Source organism: Cynoglossus semilaevis, chromosome 1 (genome assembly GCF_000523025.1).
Source record: "Cynoglossus semilaevis isolate Cse_v1.0 chromosome 1, Cse_v1.0, whole genome shotgun sequence".
NCBI lineage: Eukaryota > Metazoa > Chordata > Actinopteri > Pleuronectiformes > Cynoglossidae > Cynoglossus > Cynoglossus semilaevis.
The window spans coordinates 23,220,765-23,234,028 of record NC_024307.1 but is presented as its reverse complement, the minus strand read 5'-3'; the positions used below and the strand labels follow the sequence as shown (position 1 = coordinate 23,234,028).

At 40.8% G+C, this 13,264-nt stretch overlaps 2 protein-coding genes across 3 annotated transcripts in view; one reads left to right on the top strand and one right to left on the bottom strand.

The window, feature by feature from the left end:
- Positions 1 to 385: 385 nt before the first annotated feature.
- Positions 386 to 8,500, bottom strand: sf3b2 (splicing factor 3b, subunit 2). 2 transcript variants are annotated; one of them, XM_025060446.1, is made up of 22 exons: positions 8,308 to 8,500; positions 7,864 to 7,910; positions 7,436 to 7,486; positions 7,036 to 7,236; positions 6,908 to 6,943; positions 6,743 to 6,815; positions 6,478 to 6,566; positions 6,275 to 6,383; positions 6,086 to 6,180; positions 5,748 to 5,993; positions 5,515 to 5,637; positions 5,333 to 5,413; positions 4,903 to 5,130; positions 4,661 to 4,810; positions 4,475 to 4,564; positions 3,359 to 3,466; positions 3,139 to 3,246; positions 2,879 to 3,024; positions 2,595 to 2,696; positions 1,682 to 1,781; positions 1,398 to 1,589; positions 386 to 722 (listed from the first exon to the last, which is right to left on the bottom strand). In XM_025060446.1, exons 1-22 carry the CDS (start codon positions 8,435 to 8,437, stop codon positions 651 to 653), a joined length of 2,577 nt encoding a protein of 858 aa, XP_024916214.1. In that variant the 5' UTR covers positions 8,438 to 8,500; the 3' UTR covers positions 386 to 650. The 2 variants fall into 2 exon arrangements, with proteins under 2 accessions (XP_024916214.1, XP_024916207.1); XM_025060439.1 differs by lacking the exons at positions 6,908 to 6,943; positions 7,036 to 7,236; positions 7,436 to 7,486; positions 7,864 to 7,910; positions 8,308 to 8,500 and having other exon boundaries at positions 6,736 to 6,799.
- Positions 8,501 to 9,189: 689 nt separating this feature from the next.
- capn1 (calpain 1) overlaps positions 9,190 to 13,264 on the top strand; it is an 18,985-nt gene continuing 14,910 nt past the window's right edge. Inside the window, exons 1-2 of the mRNA XM_017035853.2 lie at positions 9,190 to 9,352; positions 12,513 to 13,181. Of these exons, the coding sequence (XP_016891342.1) occupies positions 12,924 to 13,181 (258 nt within the window). The 5' untranslated portion in view covers positions 9,190 to 9,352; positions 12,513 to 12,923. The remainder of the gene's footprint in view (positions 9,353 to 12,512; positions 13,182 to 13,264) is intronic.

Below are 13,264 nucleotides of genomic sequence, written 5' to 3'. Positions count from 1 at the left end.
GCCCAGAGGCCATGTCTCTGTCATTGGTGTGGAAACCCAGGGTTCACCTCCTGGGTGAGTTAGAATCCCAGTTAGGGCAGTTGGTACCTTCCAGTGGACTGACCACCTGCAGGAAGGTTCAGGGGGGTTGGTACGGTGCAGTGGGATTTGGGTGGTGGTCGTGAGTGGATGGAAATGAGTGGATGGACAGACAGCTGTTGCTAGATATTATTTCTTAGCAATTGCTTAATGTAGACCTTATTGTGAGTATAAATATTACCTTGTTAATGGTTTAGCCCAAGTAAGAAAATAAAACTATTAAATGGCTAACTTGTAGCCAGATAAAAAACTAGATAATAAAAAAATCTTAAAAAATCTTATAATAGTTAAAATAAAGTAAGCAATGTTTTAACAGCACATACTGTTGTCATCTCATTTATTTACAAAAACAGGGGAAAATGAAAATTAAACCACAATAGATGCAACACATGATTACAGTTACAGGGTTTTTAATTCTTAAAAAAGGACCTAAACACATTTAAACTGGTCTAAAAGTAGACTGTTGTTGTTGTTCTTGTTGATGCTGAAATCTGAATCTTCCGACAGTGCCGTTTCCCCTTTCACTTCCTGTTGTGGCTCTGGCTCCTCCTCTCAATCGCAGCGGTTCTGTTCTAGAACTTGAATTCCTTGTATTTCTTTGCGCCACTTCTTGTGTCCTGTGGCTGAGCCTTCCTCTTCTTTTGCTGCACAGACACAAGAGACGAGAGTTTCGTTTAAGATTTAAATGTCACCAAAAGAGCAACAGTCCTGACATTTAGGAGTGTTGCAGGAGCCACAGCTTTACTCAGGGTTATAGCTGGACAAAATGTTTTAAAAATGTTTCTTTCACAAAAATGCCAGAAATTCTAATGAAAAACATAGACTGGACTAAACAAAATGGGTATACAGTTGCAAAATGTTAGCCTGCAATTACTAAGGGCTACCAAAAATGGCTATCTAACTAAAGACCTGCTCCAGCTAGCTACAAGAGAGCTAAGGCTTAGGGTTAAAAATCTTGCAAAAAATGACAGATACTTAAAGCTTTTGACAACTAACATCTGCTATAAGACGTCTACACACACCTGACATGACGGGTAAGAACTTATCAAATAAAGTTTGAACACATAATGCTTTACAGGCTACAATGAACCACAAAACAGCTAAAACATAAAAAGTATAATTATAAAATAGACTAAATTGGTTATGAAACACCAAAAGAAGTGAAATAATAAAAGTCTTAAGTATCAGCCAAAAAGAACTAAACAACCTAGACCAGATGCAGTTTAAAAAAATAAAAGCTAATGGTTAGCCAAATCAACATCCTGTGTATCTCCATATACTGCTTGGGTGTTAGCACTTAGATTCTAACAGCGTCTCACCTTCTGTTTGGCTGCATGTTCAGCCACCATGTCGCTGAAGTCCTCCTTCTCCACCTGAGCCTGCTGCTCCCTCACGTGTTCCTCGTACTTTTGGGTCATGGCCATGGGGTCCAGCTCCAACTCCTCTGGGGCCAGGGCCACCTCCACACCCTGAGACTCCTGGCTTCCACCCGTCTTACGCCCGGCCATGGACTGAAGAGAACAGAGACCAAGGACAATGGTGACACAGGAACTACAGACAGAAGATGTTGGTGTCTGATAAAGCAGTGGAGGAGGTTTCTCACCCCTGACATTTCGTAGATGTGTGTGGAGGCCATCATGGCTGCTCCCACTGGACCTGTTCTCCTCTCTGGGAGGACGGTGTAGAGCTGAGGCGTATCGTTTCTGTAGACACAAAAGCTCAAATATTAACAGAGAAAATGTGTCAAGATGATTCTGCTTGTGTTTAGAAGTACATAATGTCAGGAGAAGAAAATGCAAGGGGTCGTCAGGGGGTCAATTCACAGCTGAGCCTCAGAACAGTGAAAATGTAATGTATAAAACCACAAACAATCTTCATTTATTTATTTAAATTTATAACAAATAGCTTAAACTCGGAACATAATTAAGCAACGGTTTGACAAGATGACAGCTGAAAACTGGTCTAAATTGGCTACAAATTATTTAGCTGAAAAATCTTAGTTGTAATTGTAAGAGCGACGTCAGGGCTAGGACACTAGAAGAGAAAAAAAAGATACACCAATATTTGCCGAAAAGTAAAGGCCACCAATCAGGCAATAAATAGGGTTAGTAGTGTCAAAATAGCTTGGAACTAAAGGTTAGCACAAAAACAGCTACAGGTTTTCAGATAAGCAACAATATAATCAAAATTACTAAATATAAAAAAATGATTTTAGTGAGAAAGCTAAAAGGTGGCTTAAAGATAAATAGTTAACCAACAAATAAAATACTGTAATGATGAACATGGCTATAATCACAATGAAGGATTTCAATTTGACAAAGATTTTTTTTAAATACCAATATGTATGTGGAAATATTTGCTGGAAAACTCTTTAAATGCAACCTTTCATGAGTTCTAGTGAAAATGAGGGATGTCTGCCGCTGCGTGTGTTTCCAGCGCATGGAGGATTAAATTACTGCTGCTGGCGTCAACAGTGAATTAATAAAAAAAAGGAAGAAAATGAGCTCCACTCTCACCCGTCCATGGCCTCCTCGATCTTCTTCTTTCTCAGCTCAATCAGCTCTGGCGTTTCCATGCCTGCAGGAACCGAGGAGAAGCCTCCAGGAGTGATGAGTCCGCTGAAGTCGCATTAAAAACACAGAAACGAATCAGATCATCAGAGCGTATGAGTCATGTGATCATGATGGACACTAATGAATATACGAGAATTAGAAGTAGTAGTTACTCAAGCAGACAATCACAGAAAGCTTAATTTTGTTTTAATCCTAATTTTTTTGCCGTCGGGGTGAATTTCCCGTACCTGTCTGCTGGTGTGAAGAAACCTGTTTCGTCTGGTTTTTCCTCGTCGCTCTCCTCCTCCTCTTCCTCTTCTTCTGAGGACTCCTCATCAGATGGCTCCAGCTCTCCCCATGGCGCGTGGTCCACCTCCTCGTCATCAGCTTTAGCCTGAACAAACACATTCTGCTTTAACTTTTGTTTTTACAGAGTGGTGAACAACTTAACTGTTTTCTTTATGATGAATAGAATGTAAACTTCATCGGATTTCTTGCAGTTTTGTACCTGGAAGTCTGAGGCATGAGTCCCAAACACATCACCGTACAGAGGCTTGCCCATCTCATCGACGGGAGGCTTACCCCAACCTCCTGCGTGATATCCAAAAGTACAGTTCTGACCAAAAGAGAAGACAAAGTGAGAAAATAGAAGAATCACACCTTTAAAGGTTTTTACATTTCTACATATCAAACTCCAGTGCTATTAGTGTTTACAGTCAAACTCTTACTTCTGGAATGGGTGAGTTGAGTCCTGGGATTTTCAGGTTGGGGTAAGAGGGAGGAGGTCCATACCTCTGCATGGCTATCAGCCAGGGAGGAGGCACCTTGTGGGCATTCTGGGGAAAACAAATACAGAGATAAAAGAAAACCATTATAGTCTTACACGTTACAAGATTTACAAGACTTGTAAACACCTGCATCCCTCCCTAATAACTGGTTTATTCTCCGAGTGTTCACTCGTTCTGCTACTTTATTTTCCTTTAGATTCTAATGTGTTATAATTTTCTATAACTGCTGTATTTCATCCTCTTGTTACCATGTTTCAACATCATCATGTCTTGTGTTACAGGAGGTTTGTTTTCACAGCCTGTACAGCCGTAGCACCTAAATAGGAATCTGAAAGTGACATCAGTAGCAGAAATGAGCGTTCCAGAATGACAAGGGACAACCAGTAAAGAGCAGTGGAGCCTGGTCTCTGTAGGAATAAGAAAGCGCTTCTACTACGTGTCGTTTTAGAGGAGAACAGAAACGCATTAGGCCTCAATCCTCCTGGTGACTAGCGCTGAGAGAGAATTACCGCAAAAATCCCATTATCTGTCCATGAAACAGCTAATGGTTTCACTCTGCAGTTCATTTCTGACTTGTTTACAACAACAGCTTTGACCTCAGGTCATCAGGCAGCTCTGGTCCAGAGCCACGAGACCAGTGGTGGAAAATGACCACAAACATTTATCAGGACATAGACCTGACAATTTAAACCCAGATTCACAACAGCAAATAACCAGGCGCCAAATTTTCTTTATTCCACCTAAAAAGTTTCCTTCTCTTTTCTTAATTGGCAGTGTCTTGTCTGTCTAACAAGACACTGCCAGAGAGGGACAGACAGAGAGAGGTGGAGCAGAGTGATAGACTCAGAGGAGAGAAAAGAAACAGTCAAACTCCTTCATAAATATAAGTTAAGAGAACAATTACGTAGATCAATATAAGTGATGTTTCATTCTATATGAAAATAAACCGATACGTCGTAAAAACTTGATATATCGCTCAGCTCTACCTGCAAATATATTAAAGTTAGCATTTATGTCAATATACTGTGTTTACAATGGGTCCTTAGTGAAACTCACAGGTCCAACAGGCATTCCCAGAGCGATACGCAGCTCATCTGACAGATCACCAGGTTTCTTCTCTTTCAGACGAGTCTCAAACTCCTTACCCTGTGGAAAAACAAGAAAAGCACACACACACACACACAACGGTCAGAAATGTGTCCAAATTGCTAACTTTTTTTATTTCTACAACTCATTTACTACCTCGTAGTAAAGGTCGCCATGGATGGTGAGCTTAGGTTTGCTTTGCCACTTGAAGAAAGCGTCGTGGAGTTTCTGGTAGTCAATGTCAATCTTTCCCATCTTGGGACGAACCTTCTCTCTCATTTTGGTCTTCATGGTCTTGGCGTCTTCCTGAGCACAACAAGGAGAAATAGATGTTTGTACAATGTGATGTTACAGCAGAAACCTAAAGATAAGATAACTGGTTGCCTTTCAGCCTTCACCTTCTCCTGCAGAGCCTCCCTCATCTCCTGGATTCCTGTTCTCCTGATGAACTCCGGCAGCTCAAACGGAGGCTTTTCTATTCCTCTCTTGCCCTGCAGATACTTTCTCTTGAAGCACCAGTGACGCGGCACAGGCACTGTGTTTCTGGTGGCCTTCAGGTGGACGAGAAGTTTGGGTTCTTGTGCGGTGACATCATGCATCTCCACCACATCTGGACGAGCCACAAGCTAGAGGCAGAGAGCAGAAACATTCAAATATTCTCCAATGCGTTATTTTTAAAACATGTTTTTTGGTACTGTTTAAAACCGTTAGTTTGAATATACCATAGTGACAGAAGGATGTCACAGAAGTTGTTTATTTGAGCTAAAATCTTTGGTGCACTTGATTCTTCCACAACAAAACAATATTGAGGTTGTATTTCAAATTTACCTGCTTGAGTTCAGCCACCGTCAGTCTGTTCATCCTCCTCAGCTTCTTCTTGGACAGTTTAGGAATGTCTGCTCGAGTTTCCTGTGTATAAAAATCACAAAATTCAAATAACGTTTCATGGAAAATAGTTATTTGTTTTACTCTTTTTCCTCATCTCCTGATGTGATAAAATGGATTCAAACCTCATCACTGTCGTCGCTGTCTTTCCTTTCCAGCTCAAATCCCTTTTTCCGCAGCACCATCGTTTTCTGCTCCTCCGCCTTCTCGGGCTCCTTCTCCTTCTCTTTCTTCACATCATCTGTCAGCTGGTGAACACAGGTTGAAACAAACTTTCTTAGAAAAAACTTTCTAACTACAAATGCCACCAAGAACATTATTTTTGCTGTTCTTTAACATATATTATCATTATTTTTACCTTGAACGCTTCAAAGATCCTCTTGAAGAAGATGAAGTTGGGGTCGTAAATCTCAGGCTCCTCCGTCACATACTCGATCTCAACCTCTGGTTCCTTCTCCTTGTTTTTCTCTTTCTCCTTCTCCCCACCCTCCTTCTTTTTCTGTTGCTCCTGTTGTTGTTGCTCTTCCTCCTCCTGCTGTTCCTTCTTCTCCTGAGCTCGCTTCTTCTTACTCTTCTTCTTGCGGTTCCTGCGGCGGCGGTTTTTCTGAGTAGACATTTTTTACCATAAAGATCTTCTTTTCAACATTTGCCCTAAACCTTTGTCACCAATAGAATGGGTAAAAAAAAGAGACTCACATCTTTTTTAGAGAGCTGGCCATCGTCATCTTCTGTCTCAGACATGACTGTACCAGACATGTTGTCCATGTCTGCTCCGTCGTCTTCATCAAATCCTTCCCAGTTAAAAGAAAAGACAAAGTTAGTAAGTTAAAAAAAGGAAGGAAAAAATGAAACAAAGGATTGATGGGAAGAACGTCTTCTCCAGACCTGTGACATCAGTGAGCTGCTCCTGTCTGATCTCCTTCAGCTGCAGGATTTTTTCCAGAGCCTGTGGGATCTTAGGACCACCAAGGGTTACCTCCTCATTCTGCCACATCTGCATTTGAAGTCACAAAAACATTTGGGTGCTTTAGCAACATTGCAAACAAAGATCATCAAGAAAAACAGCCAGAAAAAAATGAAGCAGTCACCTCTCTGTCTTCTCCTGGAGGAGGTGGCACTCTCTGTTTTTGAGGAGGCAACATGGTCACAGCAGAGGGCATAGAACGGGGATCCAGACCTAAAATACCAGATTGTTATTTTTAATTTCTGATTTTTCTCTTTCTTTTTGTGCACTTTTTTAAATGAGTTTTGTTACTTATATAAAAGAGACTGTCAGTTTAACAGAGGATAACATTGAGGAAATTTAAATAATGAAATCTAATCTAAAAATGTAACCAAAAACATACTTCTCACTGAGTTGACTGGAGGCATAGTTCCCAATTTTGACAATTACCTGCTGACGCTCTTGTTCCAGCAGCACTGCAGCCTGATGGAAAAAGGGTTTGTCAGACTATAAATCCAATGAAACCAAAATAGGAGTATTAAATAAAACTTAAATGACAGCCGTGGGAAACGCACCCTTTTCTGCTGCTCCAGAAGATCATGTTCATCACCCTGTGAAACACACGAGTATTTAGTACAAAATGAATTTTCAAGCTAATCAGTTGTGAATGGTCTCAGTGGTCTTGACAGTCATGATCCCTCACCTGGTGCTTGACCCTTTCCTCCTGCTGCAGCACCATGGCGGCTATCTTCCACGGGTCGTCTTGTGACATGTTGGGAGGAGGAATGCCCGGGGGCTCCATGCCCATGTGCATGCCAGGGGGAGGAGGCATCATGTGAAGCATGCCCATACCTGGAGGCAAGGGCGGCATGGGCATCGGGGGCAAAGGAGGGATTCCTGGCATCTGTGTAGGCATAAATCACAAGTGGATTATTATTTTATCTCTTATCTCTTGTGAGTCCAATTTTTTTACACCATTGGCACTGATAATTCAAAAATAATGAAAGCAAGAAACTTACTTAAGACTTACTGCAGATCAAACTTTATACAACATTTAGGCTTTGAGCATCGACAGTGACTGAATTGTGGTCACCATACTTTACCTGTGAACTCATTGGCTTGTCATCGCCGTGCTTGCTGAGGAGGATTCCAGTCTACAGATTAAAAAGAAAAACAAATAACAATTAAGCAAAGCTCAGACACTGGTGGTGGACAAAAACTTTGCCTCCCAAACCGTTTCTCTGAAACTCATTAATTGCATGTCAAATTAGAAAAGACCACAACTAATCCATTACTGTATATAACATTTATTATTGCCTCCAAACTTGACTTCTCATAATTTGTCAACTTCTGAGCACAACTGATGGCATTTAATAGGTGTCTTAAATAAAATAAAAAAACTGCATTACTATAAGAAAATGTTTTCAAATATGCCAGTTTCGCTACCAATTAATCGTCTGCAAATACTGCTAGATCAGTTACGGTACTTAACGCAGAAACCAGTACTAAAACACGTCTGAGACACACGTACCTGCATCATGTAGTTCTTCAGTCTGTCTATCAACTCTTCTCTGGGACCTAATTGAGAGGAAAAAAACACACACAACGCATTCATTTTAAGAAACAAAAAAGAACATTTTGTTAACGTCATAAGAATGGGAAAAGATGATTTGCCATTTCAGCTTTTCATGTGAAAAGTTTGACACGTTATTGGCATTAGTTCTGAAGACCTTATAGTAAACTTTGTTAACTGAGTAAAACATACAAACGCAGTTTACATTAAACACTATAACACAAAATGAATTATAAGGAATTGTAGCGAAACATATTATCGCGAATTATATTCGCTAAATATAACAGGACAATATAAACAGGCCCAGCTTTACAATACTAGCATTAGCATCCTGTTAAGGATGCTAGCTAAACACGACCCTTTCGTCCAGTGATCCTGTAATCAGTTCGGTATTTTTCTCACCCATCGTCGGCGCCCCCAGTTCCGCGAGCTTGGCCTGGAGCTCTGGGTTGCTCCATGTCGTCAAAGCCCCGATAGCATTCCCCAACTCGGTCGGGAGAGTTTCGGTACCCGGTGGTCCGTCGGACGCCATGTTGAAAGTGTGTGATTGAAACGAACGGCGGCAGTGGAGGAGCGCAATCTCGCGAGAGCGAAAGGTGTGATGGGTAACGCCGCAATGACCGCTGGAATTTGAAGTTTGACAGAGAAACAAATAAACTGCTCTCTTACTGGTTTTTTGCCTGCAGATGTCAGTGTTGGCCAGTTAATAGTATTTTCACGAGCCAACGCCATAAACAAACAGAGACATAAAGTCAGTAAACGCTGTTAAATGTTAAAATGTTGTAAACTTAAACGATAAAGAGATAATGTCAGATCCTAAAGACAAAGAACACAGTGTTCGAATGAGGGTCACCTTCAACGAGCCTCAGTAAAACTAGTAAGTGATACATCTGTTAACAACGTTACGTTTTAAAAAAGAGGTGACATTGTATGAGTAAAAATGTAAAAACTACTGATATACATTTTATAAACGTTAATAACTAAAGCAGCATAGGTGTATGCTATTTGGAGGTTGGATTTTCTGGTTATGTTTCTGACCTGCCACTTCTCACTTTTGAGAGAAGATGTAGTATTATAAATAAGTCAACATACTGCCTTTTGAAAGCAAATACATGATAAAACAGGCTATAACGTAGGTAGTGGAGCCATAAGATGGTATTCTAAAGCATACATATTAAAATGTGGCTTGTTGGTTACATTCAAAGTAAACTATATGTGACTACAAGGGTGATTTATTTAATATGGGTAATCCCTAGTGCGCACGCGCACTATAAACGCATTGGTTGCACTAATATGAGTGCAGAGGCAGAGTGAGAGAAAAAGAGGGAGGGAGTCACCTTCTCTTAACATGGAAGGAAAAAGATCGAATGGTTCTCCGTGATAAAATCTACAGAAAACTGAAATACCGTCTTTAAAAAATCAACAACGGAACATTCCTTTCTTAAAGGTAAACTTGATTTATTTTTCATTGTACACAGCTGTTGCAATTGCTGCCGCTACCGGAAGTGGGGGAACGTGTCTATGTAGTGAAGTTTGTAGGAGTTGTACAATAATCAGGGGCATCTGAGATTGAAAGGGGGCAAAGAAGAAAAAAAAAAGACAGACGTGTCAGCGTGAAGTTTGGTGGACTTCTAGTGTTTGCTTTCATGTAATCTGAAGTAAACAAAGGGGAAGAAGGTCGTTGGTTTTCGCCTCATTGAGAGAAAACATAACTATTTTGATGATAAACAAACAAACAAAAAGAAAGAGTTAAAAAGGATATGAGACTGACTCGACTGTTGCTGGGAGTTTGACGTTTAGTTTTCTGTAAGTGTGCGTGTGTGCGCGCGCTTGTGCGTGTTTTCCTGTCAGGGACCACACCTACCACTAGGGCTGCAGCTTTTTTTTTTTTTTTTAAATCTGGTTCCAACATTATGTATGTATTCAAGTGTGTTCAAAAAGCTTACGTTAGCATATAACTACTAACAACTCTGGCAATCCACCGAATATTGTCTGTTTTTTAAAAGGAAAAACCTCCGTATTAAAAAAGCACTTAATCAATGTTTGTGGTTGTCTTTTGGCAAACATTAAGCAATGTTAGGCTAACCAGTGATTATTTTCTTGACTAAATTGCTATTTTTTCCATTTGCTGTTTTTTTCCCAGTCTAAACAATGAACTAATCATCCAACTTAACTTAAACACCAATGGCTAACATAAGTAGCCCTTTTCATCTAGCTTTTCACCTAGCTGTGTTGCTGCTCCCTTTTGTAACACAGCTAATGTTTATTTGTTTTGGCGAACTTGTTACTATCTTTCCATTATTTTCCAGTAAATAATGCTACTCCTTTCACCTCACTGTGTTTGGTCTCATTCTTACTTATATTTTGGCTTACTACAGCAAAAAAGATTTTTTACTAGCTAATAAAGAGCTCTTTGTTCTTTGTTATTGGCAGTTAATTAGGTTTTAAGTATACCCTTTTAGCAACCCTATGGGCTAACATTTAATTATTAAGTGAAATCAGTCAATTGAGGTCTTATATGCCTCAGCACAGGCTTTGTAGTGTAATTTTAAACACAGATGATATAAATCTACAGTCTATTTATAAGTAATTGTTCCCACTGTTTCTCCACTGTGATTGACACACAGTCACTGTTAGCAGACTGTCTCCCTGTGGACACACACACTCAAACACAGCACCCTGAGCGGGTAGTGTTTCCTCTGACTGTTTATTTTCTGCACTGCTTTACTGCAAGGACACTTTAGATATTTCATTTCACTTCACAGTGTTTGGAATACGAAGCCTGCAGAAATGCACCAGAATGCTTACTGGCATCAGGGCACATCAGGCTGGACACGAGGTTCCCTCAGGCATGATAACAATCAGGATGTAACATGTTTTGAGGAGAAAACCACACACAAACACACGTGTGCATGTCAGCATATATCTGTAACTGTTTTACTTTCCTTTCCTTTCTTATAGTTTCTACTTGTGCAACACTGAAATTAAAGATGGTCACATTTATTGGTCCAGCATGCCATACTTTTTTTTATAACCAACTATAACATATATAGTAACATATCACATGTTGCTGCATTTGTCACAACCAGATCCTTAATCAAAGAGCATGAGCTAAATCTGAGTTACAGATTCAGAGCTTCTAGTAGTAAATGTCAAACACCAATGTGATGTGAAAGAACAGACCTGAGAACCTGCTGCTGCAGCTACATGTTTTCACTGAGTGACTCATTTAAGTGGGAAACTTTAAAAGGGTGTGGTTCAACATGGAAACAACAGTATAAGACGTCTCTGCTGCCCTCCGTTTGGTCTTCTGTGGTTACTGATATCTGAGTGGCAGTGACAAGCAGCAGAAAGGAAGTCCTTCTTCAGAATGTTTGTCAATGCTGTCATATGTGAAGAAATCCCAAGACCAACTGTGTGGTGCTCACACGCACACAGTTCCCACATCAGTTGTCAGATCTCAGAAGAAAAACAAGCAGCATGGTCTAGAAAGGAAGCTACTTTAAGGTGTTTATCCTTCAAAGGTAAATTGTTATGTGACCAGCGTTAATGGTAACAGCCAACTTTTGACTAAATTATAACATTCGCAAGTCAGTCCTAAACAACTAATGAGAAATGTTTTAAATTAATTTAGTTGACTAAGATGCAACATGACAGTTTGTAAAGCATTTATAAAAGGTATCTTCTGAACTTTTGCTTGCATTAGTTTATTCATGACACAGTTATTTTAGTTGGCGATGTCTTCTGTGTTTATATAGCGAAGATAGTCTGTGCGTGCGTAATCATTGATGCTCTACTTGGATTACAATCTATACCGACTGAACATTTTGAGATCAAGCTTTTACAAGCCTACCAACCTAACTGCATACCTGAAAAACTATGCGTTTGCCCTTTCTGCCCCACTGTTCCTTTGTTCTTTAACGCTCTTACTATTCTACTATTTATCCAAACTGACTCACGGGCCAACCCTCCATGTTCTGGTTCCTATTGTTCCTGATGTTCCTACGTTTCTACGAAATTCATTTCCAACAAACCTGTTAACCAGATCTTTATTGTTTCCCTCTGCTCTGTCCACCTTCATACACGTCTACATACTGGGACAGAACAAACTGACCTACCAACCTCCAAACCTCCTGCCCTTCATCTTTACCCATCCACCTCCCATCTATTGACCAACTGACCTAGCTTCTCAGCCTTAGTCCTGCCTGCATGCCTCCCTACAAACAATCAACCTACAACCTTTCCTCTCTAGCTACCTCCTGTAGCCTTTATCAGGTCATGCCTTTCCTCTCTACCTCCTGTAGCCTTTATCAGGTCATCTACTGTATTCTACTGACCCTGCTACCAACTGACCATGCACTCATCTACCCTTCCAGTCTCCCTAGTGAGAGACTGTCTTACTTATAACCCCACTTGTATATTTACTGACCACCCTACCTCTACATATGACCCCACGGTCAACCTTCCTACCTGACTTCCAGCAGACAAATGAATGGACGCAATGGCTAACTGACCAATCAACTACCTTACAAACCTGACTCACATTAATGTACAGAATGTGTAGATTTTCTCTGCCTAGTATCTAAAATGATTCTTTCTTTTTACAGGGATATTTAACCGATTGGACAAAGGCAGTTTGACCTTTCGCCTAGTGCCAGTTCAATCACAACAAAGTGACAACCATTCATTGAAAAAGGATTTAAAAACTTGAACCATTGTTATTTGGCACCTGGAGCGTCCATTTCCACTGGAGGCAGAAGCTCTGAGGACCTGCTCGATCTCATCAACATTTAATTACCTTTTATCAGCCTCTGATGTTCTATTCAGATTTACAGTTGAAGTCTGAGACCACACACATCAATGCTGTCATAGTTGCTTTTTACTGGGAGCTGTTGATGCAGTAGGCCACAGTTGGCTCATTCATTATTGACACATCCCAACATCATATTGTAGTTGCACACGTGCAGGGAGTAGAGTGAAGACAGTCCAGCCCAGCACTCTTCCGCTCAAAATCCAAAATGGTAGAAGCGCCTATCTATGCCACAGGCATGGCAGCCAGGCTGCGGAGCCAGTGGGACCGCGACGAAGGCCTGGGACAGTTCCACAAGGCAGTGAAGCTCCTGGGTCAGGATTATGAAGCATTACGAGCCAGGAGCCTGCAGAGTGGGAAGCTTTTTGAGGACAGCCTGTTCCCGTGCGCCACGTCATCTCTGGGATTCAACGAGCTTGGACCGAGGTCTTCGAAAACCCAAGGAGTTCGCTGGATGAGGCCAACGGTAAGAAATAGAATGGGAAAGCTGTAATGGTGGTGGAGCAATCGACACGACGTACACAATTGTAGAGGATCAAGTTTTTAACA

Bases quoted from the DNA above. Each gene is read 5' to 3' on its own strand.
- sf3b2 (XM_025060446.1), bottom strand. From the start codon at position 8,437: ATGGCGTCCGACGGACCACCGGGTACCGAAACTCTCCCGACCGAGTTG. The intron at 6,944-7,035 runs GTGAGGGATCAT...TGTGTTTCACAG, and splicing joins AGGAAAGGGTCAAGCACCAG to GGTGATGAACATGATCTTCT. The intron at 3,247-3,358 runs GTAAGAGTTTGA...TCTTTTGGTCAG, and splicing joins TCAACTCACCCATTCCAGAA to AACTGTACTTTTGGATATCA.